At 35.2% G+C, this 13,972-nt stretch overlaps 1 protein-coding gene across 1 annotated transcript in view; it reads left to right on the top strand.

Annotated features, from left to right (window-relative positions):
* Positions 1-13,972, top strand: part of LOC120633444 (dynein heavy chain 10, axonemal) — an 87,457-nt gene that overhangs the window by 7,575 nt on the left and 65,910 nt on the right. Inside the window, exons 10-28 of the mRNA XM_039903652.1 lie at positions 721-839; positions 2,575-2,755; positions 2,921-3,044; positions 3,606-3,700; positions 4,451-4,641; positions 5,394-5,592; positions 6,153-6,400; positions 6,843-6,987; positions 7,768-7,881; positions 8,123-8,303; positions 9,075-9,221; positions 9,369-9,451; positions 10,237-10,363; positions 10,707-10,949; positions 11,219-11,388; positions 11,709-11,896; positions 12,225-12,386; positions 12,994-13,194; positions 13,626-13,917. Coding sequence (XP_039759586.1) covers positions 721-839; positions 2,575-2,755; positions 2,921-3,044; positions 3,606-3,700; positions 4,451-4,641; positions 5,394-5,592; positions 6,153-6,400; positions 6,843-6,987; positions 7,768-7,881; positions 8,123-8,303; positions 9,075-9,221; positions 9,369-9,451; positions 10,237-10,363; positions 10,707-10,949; positions 11,219-11,388; positions 11,709-11,896; positions 12,225-12,386; positions 12,994-13,194; positions 13,626-13,917 — 3,210 coding nt within the window. The remainder of the gene's footprint in view (positions 1-720; positions 840-2,574; positions 2,756-2,920; positions 3,045-3,605; positions 3,701-4,450; positions 4,642-5,393; positions 5,593-6,152; positions 6,401-6,842; positions 6,988-7,767; positions 7,882-8,122; positions 8,304-9,074; positions 9,222-9,368; positions 9,452-10,236; positions 10,364-10,706; positions 10,950-11,218; positions 11,389-11,708; positions 11,897-12,224; positions 12,387-12,993; positions 13,195-13,625; positions 13,918-13,972) is intronic.

Raw genomic sequence — 13,972 nt, 5'->3', positions numbered from 1 at the left:
TGCTGAACATTTTTCATTATCATTGTAGCAAAATAATTTTTATGACTGGTAACAATACTTGTTTCACCATCGTCAGCCTCTTAACGTCCCACAGCTGGACATAGGCCTCCTCTCTCACGGGAGAAATGTTTTAACGCAGTACGATATAATGGCGATGCGCGAAACGCAACATTGATCATCAACTGAGAATGTGGGGCCGGCATCGAATGAGTCGGGGGAAACCTACCGACGCAAGCGGCACAGGACCTCGGAATCTGGAGTTCTTCTTGGATGGCAAATTGATGCTCATGATGTTAGCCTTATTCATGTCCCAATTTTTATCAACATAAAGACAACAATACTTATATAACAGGATAATAATAGTATATTGTGCAACTAGTGCGACAAGTTGTCGATTGCCCACGAAAGCGAAGTTGAACGCACGAGAGAAGCGAGTGCGGTCATTCGCTTGAGTGGGTAATCGATGTCGCACTTGTTGCACATACTATTTTGTATTACTCATGCGGGGAAAGTAGTACGCTCGCTCTTGTGGTTGAAAAAGAACCGTTTGCCCATTTTAAAATAATTTCTCACTCAAACAATAATTTGAAAATTTATTAACAAATTTTAAAATGGGCAAACGGTTCTTTTTCAACTGCAACAGCGAGCGTACTACTTTCCACGCATGAGTGATACAAAATCCAGTTCTTTGTTCCACTTAATAAGCCTTATTTTTTTTAGCTAACAAGCGAGATCCCAAGCGATATTGAAATACCAATCTCAGATACTAGTGGCGAAAAGAAACCAGCAGCACACGAAGTTATAGATGACATAAAAAATCTGGTTGGAATAGTTGAATGGTAAGTACTATAGCAAACTTACGATGTTTTATGAACTGCTGCGACTAGTTTTACGCCATTAGTATAATAACACATAATATATAATTATATTAACAGTAATGACCCGAATTACGTTACTTCGTTTTTACACCCGCGTTATGTTGTTATTTCACAAACTTTCACATTTTATGGTAAACGTTTGAAACAATTTAGAGGTAAAATAATTTCTGTCAACTACTATCAATGGCTGCTAATCGCCTGTTCGAGAAACACTACTAAATTAGAGTGGTGTTTGATGCTTCAATATTAGTCGTGTACACGGTTCTGTGCTGTGGACTACCTGCGGTAAAACGTCGCAACGCTTTAATTGATTACTTATACCCTCGACGTTGACAAAATGTGAATAAGCGTAAACATCTGAATTCCCTCTAATGAGCGGAGAGAAGCTGTGTCATTATAGCGTTGGAGCTAAAATGTCGGAAGTTTCCATAACTCCAACACAACTTTAATATCCGACGTATCTAGCGCGGGCATATATCGCACAACTTTCCGTATTATCTGGCATGTCACTTCTATGGGCAGTCTCTTTATTATATTTTAGTTAATACTTTATTATATATAGTGCTTTGCCCGTATATAATTCCATTAAATTAAGAGTAAACTGTTATTAAACGTTTACACAAGTAAAACTTCTTTAGGCGCTACTAGGGAGTAACTCAGATTGTTTATAGCGGAAACTAGACAGACGTCTGACGTAAGCGTTACTTCCGTCAGACGTCTGTCTAGTTTCCGCTATTTAAAAATAATAATTTGGATTGGTCATAAGTATATGTCATGTACTCCACGCTTCTTGACTTATACGCCAGCTAGTGGCATATATCATAATCAATTAGGATTATTTATTTTCAAAAGGATCAATGTGAATCTCACTCTGTGTTGGGGAAAATCTGATTAATATATTTGGAGATTTAGGACGGACTCAGAACAGGGTATCCCTGACATGGAAACAAAGTGCGAAGTTATCTGATGAATGTGACCATTTTATATACATTCTGCGGTGTCTAGACACTTGAACACTTTATATTCATGTCAACTGAAGGACGTCTACTGTTGGACATAGGTCTTTTTTAAGGAACGTACACACACATTGCGAGATAGTATATAAATATACTATCATACTAATGCAAGTCAAGATCAACTGCCTCCTTGTTCTATGGGCAAGTATGTTGCGAGGTACAGGGTACCATTCCTTGGTCAGACAGAAAAGTCTGACTTCAGAGTTTTCGTGTCAAAAAATACTGTCGTAATACCAGCTCAAAGTTAGACGGCCGATTGGCGCAGTTTGCAGCGACCCTGCTTCTTAAGTCCAAGGCCGTGGGTTCGATTCCCACTACTGGAAAATGTTTGTGTGATGAGAATGAATGTTTTTCAGTGTCTGGGTGTTTATATGTATATACTAAGTATTTATGTATATTATTGAAAAAAATATTCATCAGTCATCTTAGTACCCATGACGCAAGCTACGCTTACTTTGGGGCTAGATTGCAATGAGTGTATTGTCGAAGGAAATATTGGGCTATCCACCCACGTGACTCGGAAAATACGTTAAACCGCCTGGTCGGTTTCGGTTATTTTCAGTAAGATTTCTTGGTTGGTTTGTAAGGAAGGTATGTCATTTCTAGAAACTCCTCTCACTTATGAAAAGAGACGTCAGTGATTTATTTGCTGAACCTCAGTCTCATATTTCAACTTCCAGGACAATAGAGCACATGGAGGGTGAGATACAGCTTCCAATGCCGAACATCCCAGCCCTAATGGAAGAGCGAGAGGAGAATCACGTAGATATTATAGACACACAACTCGCCTCTCAGCTAGAAGAAGCAATCATGATGTGGCAGACGCATATCGATGCTACAATATCTGCTTGTATGAGTAAAGTAAGTCTTTCAGCCTAATAGCAAACGTACACTTAGACGAGTTTAAATGAAACATTATTTTCTGTTTAATGCGTTCTGTTTAATTGCGTTATAAAACTCCGTTTCGAAAATGAAAATTAGAGTTTTAGGATATTTAAACAGTTTACAAAACTTTTTTTCTAACAGACGCGAGATGGCAATGGCCCTGTTGCAGAATATAAGTACTGGCGTGAGAGAGACGCTGAAATATCACTGCTCGTTGAACAATTGAAGCAACCAATGGTAGTTAAAATGCTATCCATGCTCAAGAATGGTTCTTCAACACACTTAATCGTAAGCAAATTAACATACTATGTATTGTGGGCCTAATAAATGGGCCACAATGTGGTGCAGGAGATATTTTTGGAACAGCAGGGCTAGCACGGGTAGGAGATAAACATTATATCCCCCGATTATATCCCGTAACTAGGGATAAAATTAACGTGCTAAAGCGTGGGAAAATGGAATAGGAGAAGTTTGCCCCCGTTTATTATAACACATATATTATTTAAATATTATTTTCACTTGTGCGCGAGTGCTTTGAGAGGTGATAAAGCTGTGGGAGAAGATAAATTTTTATACTTTTCCCGGGTATATAACTGTTCCCTGCCCGTGCTGACCATATCTTTAATCATATCTTCGTTTTTTTTCTTTTTCATGCATCTTTCTTTTACATCTACATTAGCTGCTCGACTATTTTGCTAGCTTTTACTTAAAGATCAAATAGCATATTCTGATCTCATCTCTCATCGCTCTAAAGCAATGGAAATCTTAATGAATCAAACCTATGGTATGTGTTTATTAAGTATAAAATATTTTGTACGTAAATTACAGGGTTTTCAACACTTCAAAGATACACTTATGGAACAATACAACCTGGCTGGAGATAATCTAAAATTTCTGTCGACCCTAATGCGTTTTTTCACAGTAAGATGTTTTTCATATTGATCATTAATCATTTATAAATTTATCTGTAGTCTTTAAAATTTTAGAATTTTTAATTTATATAAAACAAAGTTTGATCTTCTAAACTATGGAACAGATTTTAATGCGGTTGTGTAGTAAACATTTTTTTCCATATACTACGACAATACACATAGACATATAATCGCCATCTAGCCCAAAAGTAAGCGTAGCTTGTGATATGGGCACTAAGATAGCTGATGAATATTTATTATGAAAATAATACACATAAATACTTATAATAGACAGATAAATACCCAGTCACTGAAAAACGTTCATCTTCATCACACAAACATTTTTTCAGTTGTGAGAATCGAACCCACGGCCTTTGACGCAGAAAGCCGGATCGCTGCTTACTGCGCCAACCGGCTGTTTAAATATACGTGCATATTAAGAAAAGCAAAGAAATTTAGACATTGTAATGATATTTTTGCAAAGCTTATATTTCAAACGTGGACTAAACCTTGCGAAATAGCTTAAACTAATGTACTACGGAATTATATTCTGTGAAGTGATTATGTAGCACAAGCGCATGAGTAGCTTCATTACACCCTTGCGAAGCCGGGGCAGGTTTCTAGTAGCTTAAAAGTTCTACATCTAATCATCAAAACTGTGTATACCTAATAATTATTTTGGTTGCACGAAAGAACTTAATATCGATTGAAAATAATTGAATTGATTGATTTTATAAATCTTAAAATGAATCCAATCTAGGTACTGGAAGACGATTCACCCCTTCAACTTGTAATAGACATGTTACCGGAACTTGTTGAAAGTATTTACATGATGTGGGTCCTATCTAAAGGTTATCGCACCGATGAGACTATGATCCCACTCCTAGGACGAATATCTTGGGCGATGTGTGATAAATTGGAGAGATTTCTCAATGTGCACAAACTGTTTGAGTAAGAGTCAATACTTTTTTTAACCAGTTCTGACATAACTTTTCTAAAAACTGATTATGAATCTATTTTAAAACAGGTAGTAAGTATTTTTTATCACTTCGCAAATATTTTATTTTTCAGTAAAATTAATTAACATTTCCCTTCGCAATAAAAGCACTTATATTTACATTTTGGTGTTCTCTAATTCCTCTCTTCTCTAAGAGAAAACCCCAACTCTGTCATGATGACGTGATGTCACAAAGTTGATGAATATGATGAGTTTCGTATTTTAACATTTTACTATCATTGTGACTCAGTGAAGTTTTTACAAACTACGAGCGCCATCTATGAAATGTATTTCAAATTAACAATTTCAATTACTTTCAATAGATGGCGTTCGATTATTTTTTTCGGCTATGGGCCTTCTGAATTTTTTTGTTAAACCTGTAATGTGACAAACAAAAGAAGATTCAAACCGATTTAGTCATTTCTGAGTTTTTTGAATAGTGAAACAATTACACTATATTTTTCCATCTCATTAGATTCGCTTGTACCTATACCTAACATTGTACACAACCAGTGAACCAAAACAGCTATAAAGTCTCAGATAGTGATAATAATAATACTAATAGACGACTTCTTATACTTAATATTATTCTTCTCTAGAATTTTCCATCATTTCATTTTCCATACTATGCAGTTGTGTACAAATAAAGTGTTTAAATAAAAAAATTATTACGGGACTATTTAAAGGGTGGCCTTGATAATTTCAGCAAATCAAATGAAGAGATCCTTTCACTTGCTCGAACAGGTCAGAAAATAATGGAAATGTGGCACTCTTTATACAAGGACACACGACGTAATATCGAAATCAGTGGCAAGGGTGCACGTTGGGAGTTTGACCAGCCCCTATTGTTCACACGCACGGATTACATTGGCACAGTTGCCAGAGATCTTGGAGATATAGTACAGGTAAATGAAACTTCAATTCGAATCAACGAGCGTTATACTATGCTGGCATGATGGCATATTGATTGTCCTCAGATAAATAATTATGTATAGTTAAAATTAAAATGAGCCTTTCTAATCTGCAAATACAAAGCATTGTTTGGTATCTAATCGGATAGGATCGGATGTGGATAACGCAAATCAGGTTGATATTCCTTAGTATTTTTGAATAAAAAAAACTATCCTAACCACCACTGAAAAACTTTCCACAATCCACGTCACGTCCAGTTATTGGTATCAGGGTAGACAGTTTATAGAATAGATTTAATCAATTTTCTCCTTTGATTCCAACCTCCTAGTAAGCGATCTACTACGCTGCAGATGCCAGAGCAAGGATGCCATTTAAAAATTACAGTGATATCCCATCAACCCACAAGTTACAACATACGATATACATAAAATTTAAATACAAAACTAACTTATTATACCGAATATGTACCATTTAAATCATCGACATGGTTGTACATTTGACCTGCTGTCAGACGCTCTCGGTTTACTACAGCAGTGATTAAATTCTGTTCCAGGTCCTTATCGATTTTGAGCGAATATTTGGAAACGAGCTCAAATCTATCATTAGTGATCCAACTCAGATCGACGACGTGCGTAAACGTGTCAAGAAACTCGTTTATCCCATACGCACGATCGACTTTAGCGTGTTTGTGTTTGACAATAAGGAGAACTGGGATGTCATCATGGGAGACTTTTGGAGTGAAGTTAGATATTTAGAAGAGGAAGCGAAGAATTACATTAACCAATGCTTTAGCAGCTTACGGTCAGAACCTATTTTAATAATTACTACTTTTCTAAGTTAGGTTTCTAAAATATTTATTTTTATGCCAGGTCACAAAATAGTGCAATAATCGAACGAAATTTCACATTGTGAACACGTTGACTCACTCATAATAACAGTATCCAAAAATTCAGGGCTCCGGCATATACTATCCAACTTGTTGTCTCCACTTGTATTACTGATAACTGAAAACTTGACGATTTTTGAACTTTTAGCCGTTACATGTCTTAATGGATCATTATATTACAAGTAATAAAACACAGGGTTTCTAAAACCTGCAACGAAATTAAACTGTCATGTCCGTTTGGTAAACCAAAATCTTCAAACAATTTACCAGCACCAAAGTTGCCAAGTGGACGAGTGGTATATTGCTGAAAGGAGTTGGCGGCAATCAGTGATAAACTTTATATTTTCTTACATGTAGATCATCTGAAGAGGCATTGGATGTTTTACTAAAGTTTATGGAGTTTGATATAAGAGAATCGATCAGGTCACAACTGTCTACCAAATTTGACCTCGTTATGAGACAATTTATTAAGGAGATCACGATTATCGAAGACAAATTCACTGTAAGCATAAGCAACATTTTCAATATTGCAGGCAGTAGTAGTTACTTATCAAAGTACTCCTACTGCTTTGACATTTAATTTCTTTTATCACGAAGAGTCCTTCATATTTTATGAGCAGCTAATATTCTATTAACTTATAAGTCATTGCAACGCTTAATAGGTCTCCTTAGATACGCAATATAGTGCATCGCACGGATACTTTTAAAAGTAGAGGCACACACTCAAAGCCGGAATGCATATATAGATTAGAATAAGAATAGAATAGACTTTTTACCTATCTACCTTTCTCTTTGCTATAGGTTATCTTTTTGATTTTGAGTTGATTAGAGCCCTGCCATCATAGCGTGCGTGCGAGTGTCCAACTTGCATTAGACGGTGAAGCTAAGGGAGAGTTTAGAGTACGCATCGTTTTTATTCGCATTAACGAAAATGCAGTAAAACCAATATCGTCACACTGTCTCAATGCACTTCTTCTTTTTATCAGTATCATGATAAGCTGTTATAGGTGCTGTTGGATGGGCTTTACGTCAAGGCGTCACAACGTTTTAATGATTGACCCAAGGGCGTACTTTCGTAGTATATGCATAAAAACTACTCTAAAAATTTTAGTCGTGCAAGAGAAGGATTTTCCTTTTTATATTACCTACCTGCTTAGGTGGTTATATATATCCATGGCTATATATTTAATATCTATATTTAGTTTAATGATTTCAAAATGCAGTTTCCCTTTTTTATCTTTTAATTATTCAAACTTGAAGACTACATATAACTATTTTTCAGCGTTACCGCAAAAATCCACCTTTACTACGATACCATTCTCCGGTAGCTGGTGCCATCTATTGGGCAAGAGCACTATTCAACAAGATGAAACAGCCAATAATGAAATTTCAGAAGGTATATATTTTTTAAAGTACTATTTATTTATTTATTTATACTCTTTATTTGTACACAACTCAGAAAAACGACACAAAAAAAAGAACAAACACATGTAAAATGAATTTGTAGGCCTGGTAATAGTTTTCCCTAAGGCCGGATTGTCATCTTCATACTTCGCAAGCCTATCTAACATTAACAAAATAATACTCTTAATGTCTATGATTTCATAATTGCCCACTATGTCTTTGAATTAAACCAGGTACCAGAACTAAACGACTGCGAGCAAAAGAAGACAGCATTCTTGCAGTATAAAGCTTTCTCGAGACTCATTAAAGAGTACGAGGAGACCAAATTTAAAGAGTGGGTCCAAGGCGCGTCAGACTTCGTTGATGATGGGATGAAAAGAAACATTCTACATGTCGTTTTCATAAAAGAAGATGGTAATTATAATAGTTACAGAGATTTGTAATAATTAAATCCTACCTTATCAAAATCTGGGGCTCAGCAGCCAACACCAATATAAAACTTTTACAAACAGCTCAAAATAAATTAGTAAAAATATTATTTAAATATGATTTTCTTACACCAACAGTAAAATTATATCAAGAATTGATGAATATTTCAGGTACATACAAATATTACACATGTATTTTAATTCGAAAAATGTTAACAAAATAAATAAACACAAATACAACCTTTACTATTAAAAATAAATTCCCGCAATTGACAGTTAAGAAGTGCAAATAATATAATACTACGCCCAGAACTAACTACGGTAAAAAAAATATAACATGTGAAAGTGAGCAATTATACAATAAACTCCCTAAGAATAAAGAAATTAAAAGTTTCTACAATTTCAAAAAACTATTGAAGGCCCACCTACTAAATGAAAAATAATAACGATGCCTCCTATTTACAAACTGAGGGATTTTGTTACAATGGCACCATACTACCCTCATATTTTTGTATACTGTTAACGGATAGCTGCATGTGTATTAAATATTTTGGCATGTTGAATTAAGTCTTTTTTTGTGTAGCAATCTCAGCAATCTATGGTGTCATACAATAGATGAATGTAACAGAGTGAAGCGTGGGTTAACAGAGTATTCTGGAACATCTGTTTTGTATCGATATAGACATGAAAATGTAGCATACGCATTTGTTTGGCCAAATGTCAATTCTGCTTACTGTTTACTATTGTATTGTCGTAGAGCCAGCTACGACAAAGGGCCGTGGAATGCAGTTGACTGCAGCAGGACGCGCTCATGTCGCTAAGAAAAAAGCCTCAACCACGTCCATTAGACCTGTTGACGTTGTAAACAAAGAAATCGCACAGAAACGGCGAAGAGAAAAAGCTCGTACGTATATTAGAGTAAGACTTTTCTGAGTAACACTAAAATTTTACTTTTTTTATTACATTTATTGCGTGTTACATTTCTTCCAATTCTCTTCTCATCTCATTCTTCTGTCTATTTTTTTTTTTAATTAATATTTAACTTTTTTAGTTATGCTGATGAGAATCCCAGGTCAACACTACGAAAATGTTAAATCACCAAGTTCCATATCACTATTAGCAAAGGAAGGATTGGTAAATATACCCGTTTGAAAACTCACAAATATTTTCTGTGGCATTCACTTCATTTTTCAATAGGGCTAAAAGGCTTCCTTTTCAAGAATTGGCAAAAATCGTAATTTGTTCCTTTATTCAAGGATTGGTATTCCTAGCTACTTATATGAGTTAAAGCTACTTAAAACATAGTAGATTTTTGAAGTGAAAAGTGCTTTTGGCGTGTTGAGCAATTTTTGGTTCGAAAACAATCATGGAAATCGCTTCAGCGGCACCCAACGCTTTCCACGAGATATATGTTTACTGTATTTATATGTGTACTTTTTGGCTGAACAAAAAGCGTGAATCTCGCATCGTCGTCACCGCACGCTTCTCATAAGCTATAGGTATACTGCTTTTATAATATTTACATAGGTTTACTTCCACTTCTATCGGTAGTCCCCAAAGACTGTCCGGCATGTATTTTTTTATAGTTATAACTGACAGGCCAAACTGATAGCCCACCTGAATGGATAGATGGTAAGTAGAAAACCGTCGCCTATGAACAGAGCAAAACTTCACAGGGTATGCGAGGAACAAATCCTGCAACGTGCCGCCCTGTGTCCGTCAATCTGAGGCGTAGGTGTTAAGCCTCATATGCCTATAAATACACCGGCATCCACACCCTTCAGATCGAATATAGCATTGCAGCTATGCTCCTTAGCTGTAGAAATAAGCATGGCGGTAGTACTTCCTCGGACGAGCTGTCACAAAACGTTCTACTACTACTTAAAGTAATGCTTCAAATAAAATGCATTTACTTTCAGACGGATGTTACATGGCGGGATATGACGGTTCATAAGCTAATGCAAGAGTACGAATTGGAGTTTCAACCAAACTTCGATAAACACATCTTTCGTATTATACACGAAGCGGAGCTGCTGGAAAAATTAGGTACACATGATAACTAAACCAATATGTATAACGCATTGATTAAACATTTCAGGGAATAATAAGTGTCTGTGCAAATAACCCTGGTATTATTGCAAAAGAGGAAATAATTGGAATCTAAAACAGATTTCGCATTAATTTTGCCTTGAGTTTTTACCTCTAAAATTGGGATTATTGCACTTAGGATTATTGCAAAAGAGGAAATAATTGGAATCTAAAAGTTTTTACCTCTAAACTTAGAGGTAAAAACTTTATTACGTTAGATTAAAATATTAATGTTAAATCCTCAGTGGTTTTAAAAACATTCAAAAGATTTACCTACTTTTTAATTCCTTCATAATTACAGGGTTCGATCTTCCTTCTAATATTAGAGACGTCTCTATGCAAAAGTCTCGCCTTTACTATGAACTTGAAGCGTTAACATGTGTAATAAACAAATATAATGCAAGTTCTACTGGTTTGAGTCCCTCAGAGACCCACCTCATGAAAAAACATCTATTAGATATGGAAAGACACATATTGCCTGGCCTGACACGAATTACTTGGACCGCTTTGGGAATCAATGAATACATAAAAGATATTACTAAAGGTATTACTTAAAGGCTTTGGTGAATAATTTTACTACCCTTTTTTTATAATATATTTTTGTTTTACTATGGGTACGTACTTCAATATGGGAGTAAATAATATTTGTACAAATCGGAACTATTTAAGATTTCAATTTATTATAAGAATATGAATTCAATATTCAATATTTTCAAACTTTAGAATGCTCACAAAAATATGACACAATATCCTATAAACTATGCTATACATATTCTAAAAACCTTTTCATCATCGTTCATTATGCATTTCAAGGTGAAAACTCTTTGAAGGCCGTGTACCAGCAATTAAAAATGGTTGAAAAGGAAATCCAGTTTTTACTTGATCAGATAGAAATGTTCGACCTGTTTCCGCTTCTGCGACCAAAAGACTACATTGATCCTTTAACTGGATTACCGGACGATACTTGGCTTTATCCCTGCAAGGTAATATTAGAGACATAGTATTTATTATACCTAACGTTGCAAAATTTCCTAAATACACCGGGCTTGAGTAGTTGGCTTTTATATTAGACTGCACTTATTTATAATCGGACAGCTAAGATCAGTTACTTAGCATAAGCATTTATCAACATTAAGCATAGATAATAGCCGATATTTTAGAACCTGCTCTTAGCTCCATCTATATCGGATAATACGGATCTTGGTAGGTGAGATAAAATCAAGCTCTAATATATCATCGAATCTAATAAATCACATAAAAAGAATAAGGACGTTATATTTTAAAATGCATTCTTAAAATCTAGACGTTCTTTGTGGAAGTCGAAAACGAACGCCTAGAACGGGTTGCCATGCTGTCACGCCTCTACGACCGCATTGGACCAAACCTTATGAAGCTGGAGTATTTAATCCTGGGTACCAGCACCGGCAGAACAGCTGTCATGTCATCGTACTATACTTTCTGGGAGAAGAAAATATTCAAATGTCTTGTTACGTAAGTTACGCAAATTTTTCCATTAGTATGTTGTAGTCGCAATAGATCATCGGGCTTGGCCCTCACCCCTCTATCCTGTGAAGATTATACAAAGGGAAAATAATTCAAACAAACTGTCTAGCTAATATATTATGGAAATGAAAGATAAAACAAAATGAGTCTTAGATCTAAAATTATATTTGAGTTGTATAAGAATTATATTTAACAAAATTTCATAATGACCTTGAAAAAGTACTAATTTAAAAGAATAGAGATTATCCTGAAGAAATTCTTATTTGCAACGTTGTTTGACAAGCCTGCTTATATTGATATTTCTTTGAATTTACAGATTAACCCTGGAAAACCTTCAGACCTTCCAAACAACATTAAGTGAAAGAACGCCTGTTTTTCAAGTCGACGTTATTTTGGTCCCACCTGATATCGCCATGAGACCAACGCCTGCAGAAGTCTGCAATATACTCGGATACAATATAAAACATTTTCTTAATAGGTAAGTTTTAACTGCACATTTTTTTGATATCATAGGGCCTAGGGTCTACGCATAAACGACTTTTTACTACGTGTAAACAAAGATGTGCTTGTTGTGCAATAGACCACAAATAGGTGTCGTCGGAAAAATGCGATACAAGTGCTTGGAACACTCGCGTTTACAATACAGACACTAAAAATTTAATCTTAATAACTGCACTTTACCGTAAGATACAATAAAATATGCCGCTAGTGAACCCCAACGAAAGCCAAAATAGCCAATTGACTGTATAATTACTCTTGCGTAATTCAAGATATCATATCATAGAATATATCTTGAATCAATTAGATCTTCCTGGGTTTTCACAGGTTCACATTTCCATTAGTTATTATGGCTAACATACAAAAGGTGTTTGGTTATTAGACTTGCGTCGATTTCAAATAATACAATTGCATTAAATGGTAGTTGTATTATTTTATTAGTAGTAAGGAAAATAGAGGAATCTTAATGGGATTCTTCAGACACGCGCTTCGGAATGCCTTATGTAAAAAAACCAAGCGAGCTAAGAGCTTTAGGGTTATAGCCGTATTGATTAACGTTATTAACTAATCGATCTATCTACTTTTAGGTTAACAACTTTTACTAGATGGATGAAGAAATCCTGTCTGCCGTGTCCACCGCAAAAGATTGCAGAGACTACAGGAAATGAATTCTACGTGTTTTCCTATTTCGAGGATATCCTGCGAGTTGTTTCTATAAATGACGTCACGCTTCTCATACAGGACACAATTTATCGACTTACCCAAGAGATTAATGACTACATTCAAAAGTGAGGATGTTTTTGCGTTTACGTTTGGGCAGATGAAAGGAAAACGAAATTGATAGTGTTGAAAAGTTTCGCGTTTATTCCTTTTTGAAAATTTAAAGAATGAGTTGCACAATTATATTCTAACGTCCATTTTAAATTTTTAAATTGTCTACGATTGACTCTAACGTCTCACTGACGTTAAAAACACAAACAAAGTCAAAGTCACAGCGCTGTCACTATATCAATGCGTTCCGTTTCGCGCAAACAAAGGATATTCCTTTTTTAGCATTGAAGAACATTTAACGCTGTTAAACACATACTCCATGTCACTCACCCAGTTACCACATAAGTTATTCCGAAGGATCGGTTTGGTTCCTTCAGAACTGAGACATATTATGTGAATTCAGATAAATATAATGTTAATAAATATATATTTTATGTTTTTTTCATAGATGGCAAAAGTATCAGCATCTTTGGGCTTTCGACAAAAACCTCTCATGTGAAAAGTATATTCAAAAACACGAGCAAATACAGAAGTATGATGAAAAGTTTTTCTTTTTCGAGGATATTATAGCGGATTTAAACAGTCACGTCAAATTTGTTGACGTCGGCGCCATAAGAGTGAATTTGCGTCTTATAATCCAACAAGTGCAGGGACATGCGCAGGAATGGAAAAATATACTTGGTAAATGTATCGCTTCAAAGACCACGATGAATATGCATGATTTGAAGAACCAAATTGAGGTATTCTATGAACCAAATATTCTCCATAATTTTCTCACATTTATCATCATGTTAT

Source organism: Pararge aegeria, chromosome 21 (genome assembly GCF_905163445.1).
Source record: "Pararge aegeria chromosome 21, ilParAegt1.1, whole genome shotgun sequence".
Lineage (NCBI taxonomy): Eukaryota > Metazoa > Arthropoda > Insecta > Lepidoptera > Nymphalidae > Pararge > Pararge aegeria.
The sequence above is the reverse complement of the archived record's forward strand: the minus strand, read 5'-3'. Positions and strand labels throughout refer to the sequence as shown.